Source organism: Esox lucius, chromosome 11 (assembly GCF_011004845.1).
Source record: "Esox lucius isolate fEsoLuc1 chromosome 11, fEsoLuc1.pri, whole genome shotgun sequence".
In the NCBI taxonomy this organism is placed as follows: domain Eukaryota; kingdom Metazoa; phylum Chordata; class Actinopteri; order Esociformes; family Esocidae; genus Esox; species Esox lucius.
The window spans coordinates 36,914,001-36,937,276 of NC_047579.1; the positions used below are offsets into that span (position 1 = coordinate 36,914,001).

General features: G+C 45.0%; 1 protein-coding gene across 1 annotated transcript; it reads left to right on the top strand.

The window, feature by feature from the left end:
- Positions 1-2: 2 nt before the first annotated feature.
- Positions 3-18,566, top strand: colgalt1a (collagen beta(1-O)galactosyltransferase 1a). The gene is made up of 12 exons (XM_010892540.3): positions 3-557; positions 4,352-4,462; positions 4,684-4,801; positions 5,957-6,091; positions 8,745-8,949; positions 10,695-10,814; positions 11,111-11,187; positions 13,290-13,396; positions 13,596-13,728; positions 15,382-15,509; positions 15,895-16,101; positions 16,459-18,566. Exons 1-12 carry the CDS (start codon positions 340-342, stop codon positions 16,727-16,729), a joined length of 1,830 nt encoding a protein of 609 aa, XP_010890842.1. The 5' UTR covers positions 3-339; the 3' UTR covers positions 16,730-18,566.
- Positions 18,567-23,276: the final 4,710 nt, after the last annotated feature.

Below are 23,276 nucleotides of genomic sequence, written 5' to 3' on the forward strand. Positions count from 1 at the left end.
AAAATGAAATAGCTTGCATATCGAAACAGTTTCGATAAGCAAAATGGTTTATTTGATATGTTGTTATAAACTTGATGTTATAATACATTGTTACCAGTGTAACAGACGAACGAAGGCCCATCCCCTTTAAATATTGAGGAACATCCCCTTTAAAATCTTTGGTTGGAAAGACAGCCCGAGACTATTTGCAGCGTTGTCACTAGGTGTTTCATTTTAGTCCGTGGCGATATATTTTCATAAAAGGGCTTCAAATCAGTGAGATATTTCCTGTTTTTGCATAGTGTATTTTTTTTCTGTTAGTTTAAAAGTCGTTTTTTTCTCAATTTACTGTGTTTTGCGATGCACCGGTACATCATCCTACTGTCCACCGCCCTGACGTTACTGCTCTCCGGACCAGTTCAAGGATACTTCCCCGAAGAGCGCTGGAGTCCCGAATCTCCACTTCTCGCTCCGCGTGTCCTCATTGCACTTATCTGCCGTAACTCGGAACATTCTTTGCCTTATTTCCTTGGAAATATCGAACGGCTGAATTACCCCAAGGACCGTGTGGCAGTTTGGTAAGTGTCTTCTGGACTATTCGGTTGAGTGCAACGTATGGTCACAGTTGGCGTTGATGTGGCTAACTCACTAGCGAGGTTGCTAGTAACTTGGCTAGCTAGTGAACTCGTAGAGGTGTCTTGTTCATTGAACAATTCGGTTGCAATCCAAGGCCACGGAGGCAGGGTCTGGGCATCACCACCACCAACAATGACATTTTAAAAAACCAAGATCATAATCAGAGCAATCATGTCATCACAAAGATGTGCATTTTTCTGGAAAGATTAATCCAGTCGTAGGGGGCGCGACTTCTTTGCGGTGAGTCTGCGATAGAGTTTAGCGAGAAGAGGAGGGCTCATCTTCCCTCAACGTCATCAGATTTTCTAATGATTGAAGCTTGTAGGCCTGTGTACTGTTGGAATTTATCAGATGTTTGGTATTTCTGTGGGAGTGTGGGTGGTATTAGCCATTACAGCTAGCCAGTGCACTGCCTACGTGGTATTTATTCACCACTTGGAAACAGACTGGATTTGTCCTCTTCCATGGGACGACCCAGTACTTGTCTGTCTGAGTTCTTCTCACCTGCGCCAAATTGACCATATCCCCTTTACTTGTAGGGGTACGCCCCATTCACATTTATGAATGTTGTCTTCTGGGGCCTCCATAAAAAAAAAAACGAACTGAGATGATGTGGCGGCAGTGATGCATCTGGCCTGTAGGCCAAAGAAAGTTTGTCCAATAAAATTCCCAAAACTGGCAACGTGAGAAGTCCAGCCTTGTATCCTTAAACAAGACAGTTAACCACAATATGCTTCTGTAAGTATCTCCAGACAAGAGTCTGCTATGACTGAACTGTAGAGTGAGTATTGTGAAAATACAGCCATTAGCTAAATAAGACATTAAAGGAAACATTTAATGGACTATGATGTGTCCAATTTTCACAGCTGTTGTATGTGGCCCATTTACAAACTATTCACTCTAAAGGTAAATATGATGATTAGTTGGGAAATCTATCATTAGGTGGTAAGGACACCTACAAAGGACACCAGCTCTATAGCCTATGGTGGCCTGGTGTCTAGTATGGACTCGTTGTGAACTGAAAAGGATCTTATGTGACAATACGATTTACGTTGCGATTCACCCTATTTCACTAAATCTATATGTAGTCGTGGAAATAAAAGCGATTTTTGAAACTTTTCATATATTGTCCAAAACGTTTTTGATCAATATGTAACCTGTTCTGTGGTGTCTGTGTGGTCACCTCAGCTAGGCCAAAGAAAGCACTTCTACCCCGCTCAACTGATAGTTACCTGTGTAGGCTTTTCAGACTGACAGTTTTGTATATGGGCCCTACGATATATTGACTAATCAGTAAACTGTCTAGCAACTGGGAATCAAATTTCAGACGTGAAGAAATAAACAGCAGAACTGATATAACTTAGTTGTGAGAACTTTCCCCAGCAAATAGATCTGCCTGGAATGACCTGTTCCTTGTACATTCAAAACATGTAGGTGTGCTGATCTCAGATCCGAGCTCTCCTTACACCATATTTACTTTGATCTAAAAGGATTAAAGCTGATCCTGTATCTGCTTACAGGCAATGTGAGAGCGCACAGACGGCATCTGTTTCCACCCTCTGACACTAGACAAGGTGGCTTTGTGGTTAGGGTGACTGACTAGTCTCCATAAGGTCCCTGGTTTTAATCCTACTGCCGCCAAGGTGAAAGTAAGAAAGTTAACCCTAATTGCCTCCTGTGACATTACCTCCAGGTCATTGCTGTAAATAAGCGTTGACTTGCCTGCTTTGATAATGATAAACCTGAAAAATGAAGTAATGTTTATGAAAATATACTGGCCAAATGTAGATGGATTGAGTTGGACGTATGCTGTTATTAACATGCATTAGTCAAAAGCAAGTGCAGAATTCTGTTGGATGGTCAAATGAGTCTCAGTGTAGATATATGAAGGCAAGTTTATGGTGACAGCAACATTGTTAGTGCTGGCTGTTCAAGCGCTCAGTTGGTTTATTGCATAAAGTGCAAGAGTGGGAATCTCCAACCATGTCTTTCACTCCCGCTCATAGAATGCTCCGCCTCTAGGGACTTCTGAACCAAAACGGGGTGTGGCGAGCAGCCTATATATCTAGCCTTAGGTTCTGTAAACAACCAGCGACCGGCCAATGTGGAGGATGGGGCATGGTGGGGGGGGGGTGGCACTCTAGCCCTGGGTCTGAGGCGCTGACGTTGAACTGGGGGCTGGGCTGGGGCCCTGGATTTAAGGGGATTGGAATGCTCCAGAATGTTCCTCGCTCACCTTAGCTTGTCTCTATCAATGGGCTTTAGTCTACTAGTCAGGCAGAGTAAGGATTTGAATGTACTTGCCTAATTCCAGGCGTATGGGCTACACTCCAGATAGCAAGAGTCAGTTATCGTTTTGTTCTTGTTTTTAAAAAAAGCTAACTTATTTCCAGGTTGTAGTTGTGTAGTGTGTGGTCGCGCGCGCATGGGTGATAGCAAGACATGTTGTTTGTAGGATGTGTTTGTAAGACTTTTTCTAAACAGCTTCCTATGTGATAAACAGTTAAGTTATTCTCATAAACATTGGTCATAAACACCGTCTTACAGCAGTTGGAGGTGTTTTGTGAGGTTCCACAACCTTAAGGACATTTCACCTCAAATTCAAAATTTCTGGTAAATTCCCTGGTAAATTTGAGTCCCAGCTATAGATAGGAATGATTTAAGTTGTCACACATCCGAAATGAGTTTAACATTTTCACACAGGTGTATTCAGTAGCCCATTGTTTCTCTTCTCTGTGTCAGAGAAAGGCCCAATAGGTAATCCAGGACTGAACCGTCCCGTTCTCCTGAACGTTGCATTGCCAACTTAGGGCTGTGTAATAGCAGGTGACCCGGGAGGAGCCAGAGGAGCGGATTTCGACCATGCGTGAGACTCGGAGTGCCCCGGACATGTCCCGGGGCGGTTTGATAAGTATGTGGGGATCCTAAACATTGCAGTCTGGAGATGGATGAGAGTGTGTTTATCGACGAGCCGCTGTGTTCTCGCAGGGTAGTGTGACATCAGCTACGCAGCACTCCGCACAGGGAAGAGACAGTCTGATCTGGCTGCCCGCCGTGTTACACATTCGACTGTCCGCTGGCCACGTTAGGCCTGGAGGTGGAGGTCAGTCCAGGGCTGGAATCATTGGTTAATTGTCCTTCTTGACACGTTCCGGTAGGTCTCTTCCAGTTTGGTTCCACGGGGCGCCACGCAGAGACACAGCCCAAGACCTAAACCTGTAGATACTAATCTGAAATAACATTATATGAGAGTCTGCTGAGAAAAACCAACATTTTCTTTGTCTTGTGCTTGTACCTACAAGGCTAAATCATTTAAATATATTTAAAGTGTAATTAACAACCGTACTGCTCTCTGATCCAAAGCCTACTATAATATTATAAATAGAAAGTGTAATGTATGATTTCATAATCAGGAGGAAGGATAGAGGACTCCAAACACTGGGGTGTTTCTTCATGGGTTCAGGAGGAAGGTTAGAGAACTCAGTCAGTCAATCTGTCAGTCAAATGTATTTTATAAAGCCCTTTTTACCTCAGGCTCTGGGGGAAGGGTAGAGAACTCCTGACACTGTGATGTTTCTTCACGGTTCCTCAGGCTCTGGGGGAAAGATGGGTGTTGTGTTGCCACAGAATCCCCTGGACCACATAGAGATTGAAAAGCTCAACGTGTGGTTTGAGTTGTTACCTCGGCATTCGCTGTTGGAACGTGATGAGTGATGTCGTGTCCACATGTTTGCAGGGTTGCGACGGACCACAATGTGGACAACACCACGTCCCTCCTACGGGACTGGCTCGTCAAAGTCCAGAAGTTGTACCACTATGTGGAGTGGAGGCCGCAGGAGGAACCCACGTGAGTTGCCTCATCTTCACGCAGAAACTCTGTTCTACCCCTGTCCACGTCTGTTGCCACAGAGTGAGATGATTATGAACTGCCTGCAAAGTATAAATCTGCTTTACAGTGAGACGGCTTTAATGTAATCTTTTAATGTAAAGTTTAACAGAGAGGCGCCTTAATGTACTGTAGTGTTACAGAGAGACCAAATATACTGTTTGTTTATGTTTGTCTTCCAGAGAGTACGAGGATGCAGACAGCCCAAAGCAATGGAGCAACTATCGCTATGCACATGTTATGAAGCTACGCCAGGCAGCGCTGGAGTCTGCCAGGGAGATGTGGGCAGACTACTTCATGGTACATCTCCTTCCTGTCTCCATAATGACCCTCTTTCTCAACAGCGAAACTTAATGGGTCCCAAATGGTGCCCTATTCCATGTATAGAACATGGTGGACTAGGTGTCATTTGGGGATACAGATGTATATCTCTGTAATATAAGATATCGTAGTTTGCTATGTCTTGTCTAATGTAGTGCACAATGTCTGGTTAAAAGTAATTCAGGATGCAGTCTCACTCCTTCACTCCCATGCCCTTTTCCCCCCAGAAACAGTTCTCTTTTAAAAGCAGTTACTAAACAGTAGGACTCATGCTTTCCTATAACACTTCATTTTAACTAAACCATGTAATTAGGCTCAGTTGTACTTTTTTTATGAAACCTGGCAGAACCCTAAATATGAAAGCTTTGACAGATATGTTCTGGCACCCCTCAGCATGGACACATTGTCCAGGATAACATTCTGGGACGGTGTGAATCAGGTGATTTTGTTATTGAAATGGTCCTGTTGTCTTCTGTTATTTTGCAACAAAAACCCAACTGGTTTCAAACAGCACAGCTGAAGTATGAGATGTTTTGAGCCAAGATCTGAGTCCAGGTTTGTCTCTTCCCCCTTCTAACAGTGACTCTGTTGGTTGGACTTTTAGGCAACAAGGACATCTGTTGTTTTGAAGTGCAACTGAGCAGGACTAATGTGGCGGGCTTCATGTTCAAAAGGGGTACTTTGGTACTTTGGCATTTTGGCATTTTGGCAATGAAGCTCAACATATTTCCCCAGAGCCAGCTTAGAATGAGTGAATGTAGTTGTTTTGTTGTTGTTTCTGCATACCATGTTACAAAGTAAGATTGAGACAGCATTTTCTAGCCAATCTAAACCGACTAGGACAAAGACGGAAAGTCCAGGAGAACCCGAGTTACAAACGTTGGCCAACAACTACTTAGCAATTGTACAATCCCTCCTAGCAATGTCCATCAAACTACATGCTGAGACATAAACGTTTTAACCAAGTTCATCTCAGGGTGTCATTGTCAAAATCACAAATGATCTTCAAAGAGGATGATGTTCCTGATTCATTGTTTCCTGTCCTTTACTTAATTACATTATGCACGCATGTGAGTGCGCATGCGCACGCACATACACACACCCACTTCATGCCAGCACCCTTTTGCTGTTTAGGTGGTGGACTGCGACAATCTTCTGACCAACCCAGATGTGCTGTGGAAGCTCATCAAGGAAGACAAGACCATCGTAGCTCCCATGCTGGAGTCCCGTGCTGCCTATTCCAATTTCTGGTGTGGCATGACATCCCAGGTACCGTGTGTTTGTGTGTGTGTGTGTTTGTGTGTTTGTGTGTTTGTGTTTTTTTAGGTCTAACTATACTCATGGGGACCAAATGTCTCAATGAGTATAGTAAAACCAGAAAATGTTTACTCATGGGGAACTTTTGCCGGTCCCCATGAGGCAAAAGTCAATCTCCGGCTCAGGTTTTAGTTTTAGGGTAAAACGTACAATTCATTTTAGAGTTAGAATTGGGGTTTCTTTAAGGTCCAGGCTTTGTTGATTACGTTTAGGGTTAAGGTTAGGCATTACATCTAGGTAAAGTTTAGGCATAAATGTTACTTTATTGAGGTTAAGATTAGGGTAAGGGTTAGGATTAGGGTTAAGATTAGGGCAAACGGAGCATGCAATTTCTATTTACTGGTCCCCATGAGGATAGCCATACAAACTTGTATGTCTGTGTGTGTGTGTGTGAGAAAGACAGAAAAATGCCTCTCCATGATGGATGACCGGGTACATGGTTTTTTGGGGGGTATTCTCTGGGTGATGGCATCTTGCCGTGAGGCTACTTTTCCAGTAATCAGGTAGGTATTGAAGATATGTGGGTACAGTAGGGCTGGGGTGTTGTGGGTTTTTAGTCACATACTCTATTGGGCTGCAGATGGCCTAAGAGTTGGAGCATCTGACTAGTAAACCAAATCTTATTAAATTAAATCACTGAAGGTGATTCGTTCTGTCCCTGATCAAGGCAGTTAATCCCATTTTGCTTCCATCTCATTGCTATTAATGAAAATATTTGTCAGTTATACTTGACTGTTCAAGTAAGAGCAAGAAAGCACTAAAATAGGATTGCTGCTTGCCTACATGTTACCATGGCTCGTAGACGCGGGGGATTCTCTCTCCCAAACCAGGCAGGAGTGAGCATGTTTTCTGCCTAAACCCGGGAATATGTTACTTTTAGCATGAATACACAAAATGTTACACTGTGCTGTGGAAGTTCTGAGGTGACATTGGTAGTTTGTCGTGTGGTGTAATGAACAGTGTACCTGAAGAAATGGGTGTTCGGAAACTTTTCAGACCCCTTTACTTCTCCCACTTTTATAATTTTTTTACTTTACAGCCTTATTCTGAAAGTTTATTTTTATAATACATTTGTTCACACACAATTTTTTCCTCATAATTTTTTTTTTCAGAATGTCTTTCAACTTGAAATAAACAACAACATAAATATCGAATTTACATAAGTATTCTGACCCCTTTACTCAGTATTAAATACTAATAAAACATATATTTGACAACCATTACAGCCTCAAGACTACTTGGGTATGATGCCTGTATTTGGAGATTTTTCCACAGTTTTCCTCTCAAGTTCTGTGAGGTTGGAAAAGGAATGTCACTGCACAGACTTTTTCAGAACTCTTCAGCAGTGTTTCGTTGGGTTCAATTCCAGGCTCTGAATTGTCCTGTCAATGTTATGTGGATGTTTTATCAGATGCAGGACGTACTGTATTTCTAAGTGTACTTTTTATCTCATGTGTACAAACGCTCCTTCCTTTAAGTTATTCTTGTTAAATCAGCTGATTATTGTTCGGAGTGCTGTTATCTTCATCAGAAATATTAACCAGAGACAGACATGGCTTTTGCCAATGTGTCCTACAGTATCTTCTCCAGAGAGGTGCTTGTTATCAGATATGCTCTCTCACACATACCTTTATTAAATATTCTGAGCTGGAAGGTAAAGACACAAAATGTGCTAAAAAGTGCAGTGGAGACCACTGGAGACACTTAGAAAAAAAATCAGATATACACTTGTCACAAACACACAACTGTGGTATCTTGGACATAAATGTAAAATTGTTAATTTTCTTTAACTTGTCTGGCTTTGGACATTAATGTTTCACATGCATTTTGTCATAGTTCTAAGAAGGCCTTATGCATCCCCTCTGAAACATCCACTCTGTGCACTTTCATATATTAGTTAAATAAGCTTTTGCTAAACCATATGCGTTACCTGGCCTGTGCACAAATGTATGTCTATAAAAACGCATGTGGGATGTATTTAAGTTACTATAATAGTATAATTACGTGAACTGCCAAACTCCTGTAAGTAATTTTCATCACCTCGCACACAGTCTGCCATGTTTGATGCTATCTGTTGCAATTGCAAAGTATGTATTTCCCATTCCTTTACAACACTCCTAAATACTAAGCCTTGTAACAGAAGTATCAGACCGCAAATCTCCATTGAAAACATAAAAAATTCTACAAATATTTGAGCCACGGAAAATAGACAATTTAAGCAATTTTTCAAGTTCAGTCGGTGCTCAACCAGACAAGATATGAGGAGAGATGGAATCTCAAATAACCTGTCCAGAACCAGTGTAGCTCTGGGAATGATATAATATTATTGTTATTATTATTATTCTCAGCATATTTTCTTATAATATCATTTCAGATACTTTCTGTATTTCACATTATCACCGGGACCCCGGATTGTGTGTGTGTGTGTGTGTGTGTGTGTGTTATGGACTGTTTGTGGGAGACTTACATGTGTGTCCTAGGTGCCTTCCAAAGTACTTTGCATGAAATCCCACATGAATCAAGGAGAGCATGGCAGTCTGGAATAAAACATCAAAGTGCTCATGGTTTTCTGAAGACATCTTCCCAATCCCCCGCCTCCCTCCAGGGCTACTATAAGCGCACCCCGGCCTACATCCCCATCAGGAAGCAGGTGCGTAGGGGCTGTTTCGCTGTACCCATGGTGCACTCCACCTTCCTGATTGACCTGAGGAAAGAGTCGTCACGCCAGCTGGCCTTCCACCCGCCGCACCCAGACTACAGCTGGGCTTTCGATGATATCATCGTCTTCGCCTTCTCCGCTCGCATGGCAGGTACTGCTAACTTCTCTCATGTCCTTTTCAGTGGCTCCGATTGGGTATGCTTCACTGTCTTTGCCTGCTCCGCTCACATTCATGGAAGGTCTTCGGCTGTTACTCAGGGTCCACATTCATGGAAGGCCTGATGCTGTTATTCAGGCTCCGCGTTCATGGAAGGCCTGATGCTGTTATTCAGGCTCCGCGTTCATGGAAGGCCTGATGCTGGTATTCAGGCTCCGCGTTCATGGAAGGCCTGATGCTGTTATTCAGGCTCCGCGTTCATGGAAGGCCTGATGCTGTTATTCAGGCTCCGCGTTCATGGAAGGCCTGATGCTGGTATTCAGGCTCCGCGTTCATGGAAGGCCTGATGCTGTTATTCAGGCTCTGCGTTCATGGAAGGCCTGATGCTGTTATTCAGGCTCTGCGTTCATGGAAGGCCTGATGCTGTTATTCAGGCACCGCGTTCATGGAAGGCCTGAAGCTGGTATTCAGGCTCCGCGTTCATGGAAGGCCTGAAGCTGGTATTCAGGCTCCGCGTTCATGGAAGGCCTGATGCTGGTATTCAGGCTCCGCGTTCATGGAAGGCCTGATGCTGGTATTCAGGCTCCGCGTTCATGGAAGGCTGGATGCTGTTATTCAGGGACCACGTTCATGGAAGGCCTGATGCTGTTATTCAGGGTCCATGTTCATGCCTGCTGCTGTTATTCAGAGTAGAAGAGCCTGCAGAGTAGAAGAGTTTCAAAAGTAAAAAATAAAAAAAGTTATTCCATGAATAAGGCTATATAGACTAGACCACTGCTTTTATTGAAGAGAAATGTACTGTGATCTGTAATTAACGGCTGATGAGAGTCATCTGTTAAATAACAAAAATGTACTGGATAATAGAGCAACACTCTGTCTGAGGCTCTTTGTGAATAGAAACCCTGGTTGTGTCTGTCCTCCTCTATGTCCAGATCTAGTCAGGGTGAATATAAACCCTGGTTCTGTCTGTCCATTCCGGTTTCCAGATCTAGTCAGGGTGAATATAAACCCTGGTTCTGTTTGTCCATTCCGGTTTCCAGATCTAGTCAGGGTGAATATAAACCCTGGTTCTGTTTGTCCATTCCGGTTTCCAGATCTAGTCAGGGTGAATATAAACCCTGGTTCTGTTTGTCCTTTCTGGTTTCCAGATCTAGTCAGGGTGAATATAAACCCTGGTTCTGTTTGTCCATTCCGGTTTCCAGATCTAATCAGGGTGAATATAAACCCTGGTTCTGTTTGTCCTTTATGGTTTCCAGATCTAGTCAGGGTGAATATAAACCCTGGTTCTGTTTGTCCATTCCGGTTTCCAGATCTAATCAGGGTGAATATAAACTCTGGTTCTGTTTGTCCTTTCCTATGTCCTGCTCTAGTTAGTGTGGGGTTGGGAGGAGGGGGGAGGTCATCTGGGGATGCCTATTTTCTTTTTTTTTTTTCTTCTCTAAATTCCTGGGGATTTAACCATGGTGAGTTCCCAGAGGTTTTCAAGTTCCATGCTAGGTCATAGTCAGTGCTTTGTGCCCTCTGTAAAGATATATTAACATGTATAAAGACACCCGTTACAATAAATTAAACTCATATTCTGAAGGTTATTTTCAGGTGTGACAAAGTGGATGAAAAATCCACTATGTGACACTGGTTAAGTCGTTAATCTTCCCGGGACACACATTAATAACAAACAGTCTACCACATGTTGTTAATCTCAACATTTCTGTCTCTCCCTTTCTTCACTCCGTCCTCAGATGTGCAAATGTTCCTTTGTAACAAGGAGACTTATGGGTATTTTCCCGTGCCGCTGCGAGCCCATAACTCCCTGACTGACGAAGCAGACAGTTTTCTGCATTCCTTGCTGGAGGTGAATGGTGAGTGTTATGTCATAGCCCCGGGTCAAACGGCAGTCTGCACTCCATTGTCCATGCCTGACTGCGCCAGCTAGCCAGTGGGGTAAAGGGATGAAATTATGTCAGATCAGCTTGTTTTGCAGATTGGGATCTTACCGGGAATGCTGGCCCGTTATATTGCTTCATTCTATGAGCTATTTTAGGGTTTTCATTAGAAGTCCGAGGGCTGGAAAGTTCTTCACAGTTTTTTTTAAGCAGTGTTACAGGAAGTGTTGTGCATGTTGTCTATCGCTCCTATCACTCTTCTCCTTTCTTAGTGCGGAACCCTCCAGTGCGACCATCAGCGTACCTCCCAGTCCCGAGGAGGGTACCAGACAAACTGGGCTTTGATGAGGTGAGAATATCAGCAGGGCAAGATGGCTGATTGGTTCTTAGTCGACCTGGGGTTCCTCGTTGGCCCTCCAAGGAAACGTAATCCTCTGAGGGCCGAATGTCTGTGGATTTTCAAGCCAACGTTGTGTTTTACTAATCAGTTTAGGTCATTGATTAGTTGGGAACTCCCCTCACCTGATTGTCTAGGTCAGAAATGGACACAAGTGGAAAGAAAATGACTCTTGTAGATGTTTAGATGTCCTTTAGTTGTGGTCATGAAGTTCCTCACAGAAATGAGAGGTTTACATTCCAACAAGTGAAACTTTATTATATAAGGGGATTGGGTCCTGTTTCCTGTTGGTAATGGAAGGCCAACCATCTTCCATACCATTTCAGACCAATACACGTCACCTGTTCATTACCCCTTCAAGACAGATGGGCTACAATCACACTGTCGAACAAGAATTCCACCATCTACATCCATAAATAAACAGGGAAGACTGAACTCAGGTCAGCAAACAATACCTCACAAAATAGTACAGTTGCTAATTCTTTTTTTTCTTTTTCTTTTTTGCTGCTGGGTGTGGTACTATTCAAACAATGCTAAAATTACAGATCAGCATTTTCACATTCGGTGAAAATATGATTTCACCAAGGCTCATCTTTCTCTGACTTTTTTTATTGTTGTGGAGATTAGAGACTTCCTGGACGCATGATTACTTAAGAAAATGACCACAGTTATCACAAACAAAATGCGTGCCTTTTCATGTTGATGAGCACACCTCTAGAGTCATGTTGCGGTTCTGTAGTGGAGTTTGTTGTCTCAAGCGAATTACCTCAGTCCAGAGGTATAATAACAGAAACTATGGCCTGGGTAGATCGCTCCAATCTGCTTTCACGCATGCTCACCCTTTGGGGCCGTACACTGACAGGTGGGATGAGGTGCAATCACATTTGGATGTGCATTTACTAGTTAACAAATACATAATTTGCTCCGTTGTTGGTGCAAGTTCCTTTGGTGTTGTTTGTTTAAACACTAAATTAGTGGTTGTCTCCATTCAGGAACTCCCATTATAGTCGTCACAACTCATCACAATGGTTTTCTCATCCAAAGTAAGTACAGTCATTGGTAAACCATCTTTGGAAGTTGGGTGTGTATAATGTGAAGTTCAACAGTTAGATCACAACTTCAGTATCTTCCCATGAGAACAACATTATCGTGTTGTCATGGTAATGCACCAACAATCCCTTAAGTCTTTTCGGTGTATCGAACAGTTTAGAGAACATGCTGTGTTGTTCCTCCTCTGTTTGTGCTTCATCGCAGTGCTGTGCCCTACGTGGTACAACTCCTGGAGAGCGGTCAGATTAGGTCACTATCATAACATAATTCAGTCAGTTGCAATAACTGGTTACATTAGTCAAAGTTAACATTAAAACCCCCAGGTTTGCCCTGTCTCTCAAAATTACCCCCAAGTTCTCTATCATCTTGCCAACAGTGGATGTCCTCCACTCTCCACTGTGAACCAGCCACTCTCAAACATAGGCTTTGTTTTACAAATAGGTTCCCTTCCCTGCCTAAGTTTATCCAGGAAGACTTGCAAAAGGCAGAAGAAAATGGTCATGGCACCATTGGTTGTCATGGAATTCCACACAGACTAGAGAAGTCTACATACAAGCAAGAGAACCATTATTCATATACGCATAGATGAAGAAGCAACCTTTTACAACCAAATTCTACAGGTTACTTGCTGAACAGCAGTCTTACCCGTGGTATTGACTCGGTATTGACTCGGCATTGACTTGGTATTGACTCGGCATTGACTCTGCATTGACTCGGTATTGACTCTGCATTGACCCTGCATTGACTTGGTATTGACTCGGCATTGACTCTGCATTGACTCGGTATTGACTCTGCATTGACTCTGCATTGACTTGGTATTGACTCGGCATTGACTCTGCATTGACTTGGTATTGACTCGGTATTGACTCTGCATTGACTTGGTATTGACTAGGCATTGACTTGGTATTGACTAGGCATTGACACTGCATTGACTTGGTATTGACTGTGCATTGACTTGGTATTGACTCTGTGTCATAAGGCCACTGTGTTGCATGTGTGCGCAGGTGTTCATGATCAATCTGAAGAAACGGAGTGACCGGCGGGTGCGCATGCTGACAACCCTGTACGAACTGGAGATCGCCTCCAAGGTTATTCAAGCAGTGGACGGCAAGTAAGTGAAACCCTTTACTGGAGGCGCCTCTCTCTGCGCGCCATGAACGCTGTCAAAGGTAGACTCAGGGATGTGGCACCAAAGTGCACAGCCAAAGTAAGAGGCAGACGTTGTGTCATTGGATCCACTTTTTAAATGACCTAAATTATCTCACATTTTTGAAATCTTCGTTACTCTCTCCCTCTGCCGGTTGCCGTAGAGCGATGAACATCAGTGAGATCAACGAGCTGGGGATCCACATGTTGCCGGGCTACAGCGACCCGTATCATGGCCGCCCCCTCACCAAGGGGGAGCTGGGCTGCTTCCTGTCCCACTATAACATTTGGAAAGAGGTGAGCCCCAGTGTCTGCAACCCTGTGGGGAGTGTTCAGCAGGGAGAAAACGTTTGAGAACGGCGCAAAACCAATATCTGGTGTTGAACCCTTGTAACTGACACCAGGTTTTTGTCGATAAGAGCCTTTGAAGACAACAGCCTACCGTCGTCCTCCTATCCTATTCCATCTTTTGGGGCTTTGAGCAATGGCAGTTAGCCAGGGAATGGTGGTATCCCCATAATAAAATCAGATCCATGGCCGGGATGCAGCAGACGCCAATTCCTGGGCAATGAGAAGGTGTTTCATATACAAGTTTGGAAGTTATTTATGTTGTAAAATTTACTTCATGGTATATTTTGGAAAACAGGCAGCTTCTATTGCTACGAATGTACGCTTGTCTGTCAGGTGGCTAGGCTAGTTTAGGTCGGTATGCTAGGTACCTCGCAATGTCATAACCCATTGATATATGAAAACTTGTGGATGTGGATAAATGTCTGCACAAACTACTGTGATGGCCCACAGTATTCTGTAATGGGTTTTCTATTAGTAGTTTAACACACATTGTGAAATTGACAAATGAATGTACCTGATTTTAGCCGCTAGCCTAGCACTAGCTACGACATGACAGGGTATAAATTGTCTCCCACCACCACCAGTGAAGCTGTGCTTGTGTAGACTGCAGCCCCAGCATTAGTTTGATGGGAGAAATGTATTGATGTTGACTGTATGCCATTTCTTTTTTTATTGGCTTCAAAGAGGGATAACTTTATTCATCGTAAACCAGCCAGCGGTACTGAAAACATTATAATGGGATGCATTAGCCTAACTTTGCCAGGTTTATACAGCTCCGGAAAAAATTAAGAGACTACTGCCTTTTTCTTTCCTTTCCAAAATTGTCAAAAAGGAACAGAAGGGTTAAAATTAAGAGACCACTGCGAATTGAAGGTTTCTGTCCCTCACTCAAAACTTTCCTTTTCAACTTTTTTGGAAAGGAAAGAAAAAGGTGCAGTGGTCTCTTAATTTCTTCCAGAGCTGTATTTATAGATAATGTGTTGCTTTGTATTGTACAGGTGAACTATGTGACCCTTTAATGAACAATACACATTATTCACAGATAACAATAATAATTTATATTATTCTCGTTTATATAAATGATATTTATATCATATATTTATTTTCTGTACCATGTACCAATATTTCCTGTGGAGACTGTGATTTACGAGTACCCTAATGGCAGATGATGTCTGCAGAACAGCGCCCCCTGCTACTCTTCTAATGAATATACAATACATGGAAGAACATTCATTTTTTTTATGTCATTCATTTTAGGAGAATAGCAATTCTACCTGATATTTCGTTTCTCAAATAGTTCCAATAGTTTCCAAGTATTTCTTTCAATTTCACATTAATCTGTCAAAGTTGGTGATTATGGGCAGAACCATAAGCTCAGTGAGAACCTTCCTTTACAAATGTCCAAATCCATTTATTTGTCACTAAAGCTGCATTGCTAATGAAATAAATCACAACACATTATGGTATATACATTACAACGTCAACAAAGGTTTTGCTGCAGTGTGCTCCTAATGAATACAGCCCCTGTCACTCTAGGGTTCAGATTCCTTTGTGTCCAATGAATGTGAGGGTCACAGTTTTCTCTGTGTGTGTGTTTAGATTGCAGAACGCGGTCTGAAGACTTCCCTGGTAATCGAGGATGACTTGCGCTTCGAGGTGTTCTTCAAGCGACGCTTAATGAACTTGATGAGTGAGGTGGAGAGTCAGAGGCTGGACTGGGACCTGATGTATGTATCATGTAAACACAGTTTCATCACCCACACACACACCCTGCATTTTAGTTATGTAGCAGGCAAACCCCTTTTCTTACTGTCCAGGTCTGTGCTTCTTAACCTCTGGTACGGGGACTGGAATTGCCTATCTGAGATATCTCTAGCCCTTTAGACATGTGACATTTTTAGACGTTGTTTTCTGTCTTTTCAAAATATTTAAGATCCCCTGTTCTAGTTGGTTGACAATGTCTTTGTTGTTCTGTTTCCCCGGACTGTTGTTTTCCTTTCCCCCGACTGTTGTTTACCCCTGACTGTTGTTTTGTTTTCCCCTGACTGCTGTTTTCCCCTGACTGTTGTTTTGTTTACCCTGACTATTTCCCCTGACTGTTGTTCCTCACAGTTATATAGGCAGGAAGAGAATGCAGGTAGACCACCCGGAGAAAGCTGTACCCAACATACACAACTTGGTGGAGGCAGACTACTCCTATTGGACGCTGGGCTACATGATATCATTACAAGGTGCCCAGAAGCTGCTGAGAGCAGAGCCATTGAAGAAGATGTTGCCTGTAGACGAGTTCCTCCCGGTCATGTTTAATAAGCACCCGGTGTAAGTTTACTCTTCCCTGGGATCAGTCGTAAGAATCTTTTCCTCTCTCTTCCTTTGTCTTTCTCTCATTTCTCACTTTCTCCTTGGGTCAGTCTCAAAATACTTTTCCTGGATTGCTTGAGTCCTGTCCTGTCCTGTAGTGTCAGTACAAACTAAAGAAACCAGTGGAGTAAAATGAAATTTTTCAGAAGGTCCCATTAAGAGTTTTCAGGGGCAAGGAGAGAAGACTCCGGGAAAACAATGTATGAGATTTCCCCCCTTTCTACCAATCCATGTGTTCATCATAATGCCTCAACACCTCAAATTGTGTCTCTGCACCTCCTGTCTCTCTCCTTTCCTTCCTCTCTCTGTCTCCAGCTCAGAATACATGGAGCACTTTGAGAAACGGGACCTGAAGGCCTTCTCAGCTGAGCCGCTGCTGGTCTTCCCGACCCACTACACCGGTGACCCAGGCTACATCAGCGACACAGAGACCTCTGTGGTGTGGGACAACGAGATGGTCCGCACAGATTGGGACCGGGCCCGCTCGGGGAAGACCCACGAACAGGCCGAGATCAGCACCGAGGCCCAGAACTCTGACGTTCTCCAGTCACCTCTGGACAGCACAGCCTCGCGGGACGAGCTATGAGATGGGGGGGGCGGGCAGGCAGAGGGCAAGAGGAAGGGGAGGGGGGCAATGGAGGATGGATGGAGAAATACACCGAAGATTAAGAACTAACGTGGAGGATTTTACCCATGTTTTTTTCTTGTTTTTATCTTTCTTTTATTCTCTTTGGAGACATAATGTATCTTACATAGGGGCAAATATTTCTTTTGTTTTTCTCTGAAATTGACAATATAAAAACAAAAGGGATCCGTTACATTCAGTTGTATTTAAAACCTATTTTCATTTTAATTTTTTTCCTGAATTTTGTTGGACTCACCCTGTTTATTTTAATTTTTTACTGCTTTTTGCCAGTCACTAATTGTGGGTGGGATCTACAGGTCAATAGTGGTCTGATTGGAAAATCTGTTACATATCAGTGAAGTGATTGGCCCAGGAACTATGACAGTGTCTCTTACTGGTCACCCCAATTACTTTGTGCTTTATGGCCTAGCTCATCATGCTAAATCTCACCACTGACCCGAGTAGACCTTGTCGCCTCTAGAATAAATAGTTCATGAATTAGCTGTGGATTTATTAACATGTGTTAATATGTATTATAACAGCATATTGTACTGTAGCAGTCTTCGTGAAAGGCCTGGAAGACAAGCACTTGCATGCTTTTCAAGATGGTTTTCCAATTTTTATCCTTTTTATTTTCAAACCTGTTTGATAGACCTAACATATCTTTTCTATGTTTGAAGATTGTATGTGAAGTTTGTGTGTGCCGTGTCATCTTATATTTTTAACAAAACCTCAACAACAAGATGGAGGTCATATCACAGAACGTAAGAGATTGATGCCAAAACAGCAGTAATTAAAAAGAAGCAGTTCCCAAAGTTGGCTTGCCTCCTCACATCCTCCCTGCCAGACCGTAGCCATTGAGCTGCAGTGGGAGCCCTTTATAGCAGGGCAGTACTTCTTAAAAAGCAACAGCTCCCGAAGTTAATCGCTACGGGGCGAATGCTAACTTGTACTTAAATCAAATGTTGGCATCGATGTGACAAGTGAAAATTCATTTTGAAGTGTCCATTTCTCTGTGTCAGTCAGTGACTGTTGAGTTACAGCTGGGCTGTTTATAGCAGCGTTCCTCCTCCCTGCTGTCCGCAGACACTGCTAAAGACGCCTAGCACGTTTCGCTCACGGAGAAGCCTTGTGATTTAAAAAGGACAATAAAAATTCCCTGCAGAGATTCCTCCCAGCCACATCCAAACTGGGTCGGTCGGTTTGTGCCCCACCTCCACCTCACTGTCCTTTTGAAAGTGGAAAGAGGAAAAGAAAACACTTTGGCCCCTGTGCCAAAGCAGTTCAATAGAAGACTGCACTTAACAGATGAGATTCAGAGCTTGGACAGTTTGTCATGCTTTATAGCCCTCTTTTCTTAATTTATTGCTGGCCTGTCGAGAGAAACCGCTGTATTCGGGGACCTCCCAAGGTGTTGGTTCTGGCTGAAGCGTTTCTTTCCAAGGCATTGATTGTTGCGCTGGTGTTCCCTTCCAAGGCATTGATTGGTGCACTGGTGTTCCCTTCCAAGGCATTGATTGGTGCACTGGCGTTCCCTTCCAAGGCATTGATTGGTGCACTGGCGTTCCCTTCCAAGGCATTGATTGGTGCACTGGCGTTCCCTTCCAAGAACTAGTGTTGCCTAGCGTTAATGTTGGTTGTAGCACTAGCGCTGCTTGTTAGGCAGTCACAGTGAGATGGGAGAACATGGTGCTCTACATGCTTCAAGCTTATGAATCATGGTGTTGAAGAAGATATTACATTCTGTCTTTCTGTATATCTGTGTTATAGTGCATTCATACCAAATAAAATATTTTGTTAAAAAATTATCATTGTGGTCTTATTCTTCCTGTTACAATTTTTGGCAGTTGCTTACACAATGGAAGTGAATGCTTTAGACAAAAGCGTCAAAACCTTTTGCAACCATGCCTGTTTTGTACCCTTGCAGTTGTGTGTTTCTGTGTGTATGTGTGTCTGTCTGTGTGTTAATGGTCTACAGGTGCAAGAGTGTGATAAGATGCCAGTTTTCCCACCTGTCATTACTGTTCCGATCCAGGCCAATCAGCTGATTCTTAAGAGACATAATTTTGTTTTTCTCCAGTGTCTTTTTGTTTTCTTTGCTCTGTGTGAAGCGGTTGCATATTGTTGTGTAGTATCTTTTACTACAGGTGGTACGTGTCAAAGTAACATCCCCATGAATGGCAGAACCCAAGGTTTCCCAGCAGAACATTGCCCAAAGCATCACACTGCCTCCGCCAGCTTGCCTTTTTCCCATAGTACATCCTGGTGCCATGTGTTCTCCAGGTAAGCGACAAACACGCACCCAGCCATCCACGTGATGTAAAAGAAAACGCGATTCATCTGACCAGGCCACCGTCTTCCATTGCTCTGTGGTCCAATTCAGATACTCACATGTCCGTTGTAGGTGCTTTCGGCAGTAGACAGGGGTCAGCATGGGAACTCTGACTGGTGTGCAGCAATGCAGCCCCATATGCAACAAACTGTGATCTTACACCTTTCTATCAGTACCAGCATTAATCTTTACAGCAATTTGAGCTACAGTAGCTGGTCTGTTGTATCAGACCAAATGGGCCACCCACGTACATCAATGAGCCTCTTTGGTGAAGTTACGCCCATCAGCGCTCATGTTGCAGGGTTTACATTGGTTCTCTGTAGTCCCAGACAATGTTTTGAGGTCTCTCCAGGCATCACACAACTGTCCACATTGAAATGTATTTTCCACCTTTTCTTTAGACCATTTAGCTTCCTTAATTTGCTTACTTCATTTACCTTGAATCAAATTACACTAGATCTTGACACCTATGGAATACGTACATTTGTTTCTACTGTAATATTATTTTAAGTTCTTTAATTATCCAAAGTTTATAATTTAAACATATTTTCAAAGGTATTACAGGGGCTGGTCATAAAATTAGAATATCATAAAAAAGTTGATTTATATCAGTAATTCCATTCAAAAAGTGAAACTTGTATATTATATTAATAAATTGCACACAGACTGATATATTTCAAATGTTTATTTCTTTTAATTGTGATGATTATAACTGACAACTAATGAAAATCTCAAATTCAGTATCTCCGAAAATTTGAAAATTACTAAAGACCAATACAAAAAAAATCATCATCATCATCATCATCATCTTCTTCCGCTTCATCCGGGGCCGGGTCGCGGGGGCAGCAGTCTAAGCAGGGATGCCCAGACTTCCCTCTCCCCAGACACTTCCTGCAGCTCTTCCGGGGGGACACCGAGGCGTTCCCAGGCCAGCCGGGAGACATAGTCCCTCCAGCGTGTCCTAGGTCTTCCCCGGGGTCTCCTCCCGGTGGGACGGGACCGGAACACCTTTCCTGGAAGGCGTTCCAGAGGCATCCGAAACAGATGCCCAAGCCACCTCAGCTGACCCCTCTCGATGTGGAGGAGCAGCGGCTCTACTCCGAGCTCCTCCCGGGTGACCGAGCTTCTCACCCTATCTCTAAGGGAACGCCCAGCCACCCTGCGGAGAAAGCTCATTTCAGCCGCCTGTATCCGGGATCTTGTCCTTTCGGTCATGACCCAAAGCTCATGACCATAGGTGAGAGTAGGAACGTAGATTGACCGGTAAATCGAGAGCTTCGCCTTGCGGCTCAGCTCTTTCTTCACCACGACAGACCGATACATCGACCGCATTACTGCAGAAGCTGCACCGATCCGTCTGTCAATCTCCCGTTCCATCCTTCCCTCACTCGTGAACAAGACCCCTAGATACTTAAACTCCTCCACTTGAGGCAGGCACTCTCCACCAACCTGAAGTGAGCAAGCCACCCTTTTCCGACTGAGGACCATGGCCTCAGATTTGGAGGTACTGATTCTCATCCCCACCGCTTCACACTCGGCTGCAAACCGTCCCAGCGCATGCTGAAGGTCCTGGTTTGAAGAGGCCAACACGACAACATCATCCGCAAAGAGCAGAGACGAAATCGTGTGGTCCCCAAACCTGACACCCTCCGGCCCCTGGCTGCGCCTAGAAATTCTGTCCATAAAAATTATGAACAGGACCGGTGACAAAGGGCAGCCCTGCCGGAGTCCAACATGCACTGGGAACAAGTCTGACTTACTGCCGGCAATGCGGACCAAGCTCCTGCTTCGGTCGTACAGGGACCTGACAGCCCTTAGCAATGGACCCAGGACCCCATATTCCCGAAGCACTCTCCACAGGATGCCGCGAGGGACACAGTCGAATGCCTTCTCCAAATCCACAAAACACATGTGGATTGGTTGGGCAAACTCCCATGAACCCTCCAACACCCCGTAGAGGGTATAGAGCTGGTCCAGTGTTCCACGGCCCGGACGAAAACCAGACTGTTCCTCCTGAATCCGAGGTTCTACTATCGGCCGTATTCTCCTCTCCAGAACCCTGGCATAGACTTTCCCGGGGAGGCTGAGAAGTGTGATCCCCCTGTAGTTGGAACACACCCTCCGGTCCCCCTTCTTAAAAAGAGGGACCACCACCCCGGTCTGCCATCCCAAAGGCACTGTCCCCGACCGCCACGCGATGTTGCACAGGCGTGTCAACCAAGACAGCCCCACAACATCCAGAGACTTGAGGTACTCAGGGCGGATCTCATCCACCCCCGGTGCCTTGCCACCGAGGAGTTTCTTGACCACCTCAGTGACTTCAGCCCGGGTGATGGACGAGTCCACCTCTGAGCCCTCATCCTCTGCTTCCTCAATGGAAGATGTGACGGCGGGATTGAGGAGATCCTCGAAGTACTCCTTCCACCGCCCGACGACATCCCCAGTTGAGGTCAACAGCTGGCCACCTCTACTGTAAACAGCGTTGGTAGGGCACTGTTTCCCTCTCCTGAGGCGCCGGACGGTTTGCCAGAATCTCTTCGAGGCCAGCCGATAGTCCTTCTCCATGGCCTCACCGAACTCCTCCCAGGCCCGAGTTTTTGCCTCCACAACCACCCGGGCTGCAGTCCGCTTGGCCTGTCGGTACCCGTCAGCTGCCTCAGGAGTCCCACAAGCCAACCAGGCCTGATAGGACTCCTTCTTCAGCTTGACGGCATCCCTTACTTCCGGTGTCCACCACCGGGTTCGGGGATTGCCGCCTCGACAGGCACCGGAGACCTTACGTCCACAGCTCCGAACGGCCGCTTCGACAATGGCGGTGGAGAACATGGTCCACTCGGACTCAATATCTCCAGCCTCCCTCGGGATCCAGTCGAAGCTCTGTCGGAGGTGGGAGTTAAAGATCTCTCTGACAGGAGACTCGGCCAGACGTTCCCAGCAGACCCTTACAGTACGCTTGGGCCTGCCGAGTCTGTCCAGCTTCCTCCCCCGCCATCGGATCCAGCTCACCACCAGGTGGTGATCAGTTGACAGCTCCGCCCCTCTCTTCACCCGAGTGTCCAAGACATACGGCTGCAGGTCAGATGAAACGACAACAAAGTCGATCATCGACCTGCGGCCTAGGGTGTCCTGGTGCCATGTGCACTGATGGACACCCTTATGCTTGAACATGGTGTTCGTTATGGACAAACTGTGACTAGCACAGAAGTCCAATAACTGAACACCACTCGGGTTCAGATCAGGGGGGCCGTTCCTCCCAATCACACCCCTCCAGGTGTCACTGTCGTTGCCCACGTGGGCGTTGAAGTCCCCCAGTAGAACGATAGAGTCCCCAGTTGGAGCACTTTCCAGCACCCCTCCCAGAGACTCCAAGAAGGTCGGGTACTCTGCACTGCCGTTCGGCCCATAGGCACAAACAACAGTGAGAGACCTATCCCCGACCCGAAGGCGCAGGGAAACGACCCTCTCGTTCACCGGGGTAAACTCCAACACATGGCGGCAGAGCTGGGGAGCTATAAGCAAACCCACACCAGCCCTCCGCCTCTCACCATGGGCAACTCCAGAGTGGTGAAGAGTCCATCCTCTCTCAAGGAGTGTGGTTCCAGAGCCCAAGCCGTGCGTAGAGGTGATTCCGACTACCTCCAGTCGGAACCTCTCAACCTCACGCACTATCTCAGGCTCCTTCCCCGCCAGCGAGGTGACGTTCCACGTCCCTAGAGCTAGTTTCCGTGTCCAGGGATCGGGTTGCCTAGGCCCCTGCCTTCGACTGCCGCCCGATCCTCTACGCACCGACCCCTTATGGTCCCTCCTGTGGGTGGTGAGCCAACTGAAAAAAAAAAAAATATTTTTAGAAATGTTGGCCAACTGAAAAGTATGAACATGAAAAGTATGAGCATGTAAAGCACTCAATACTTAGTTGGGGCTCCTTTTTCCTGAATTACTGCAGCAATGCAGTGTGGCATGGAGTCGATCAGTCTGTGGCACTGCTCAGGTGTTATGAGAGCCCAGGTTGCTCTGATAGTGGCCTTCAGCTCTTCTGCATTGTTGGGTCTGGCGTATCGCATCTTCCTCTTCACAATACCCCATACATTTTCTATAGGGTTAAGGCCAGGCGAGTTTGCTGGCCAATTAAGAACAGGGATACCATGGTCCTTAAACCAGGTACTGGTAGCTTTGGCT

Excerpts from the sequence above, each read along its gene's own strand:
- colgalt1a (XM_010892540.3), top strand. The coding sequence starts at position 340 with ATGCACCGGTACATCATCCTACTGTCCACCGCCCTGACGTTACTGCTC. Across the intron at positions 558-4,351 it reads AAGGACCGTGTGGCAGTTTG|GGTTGCGACGGACCACAATG; the intron begins GTAAGTGTCTTC and ends ACATGTTTGCAG. Across the intron at positions 4,463-4,683 it reads AGGCCGCAGGAGGAACCCAC|AGAGTACGAGGATGCAGACA; the intron begins GTGAGTTGCCTC and ends TTTGTCTTCCAG.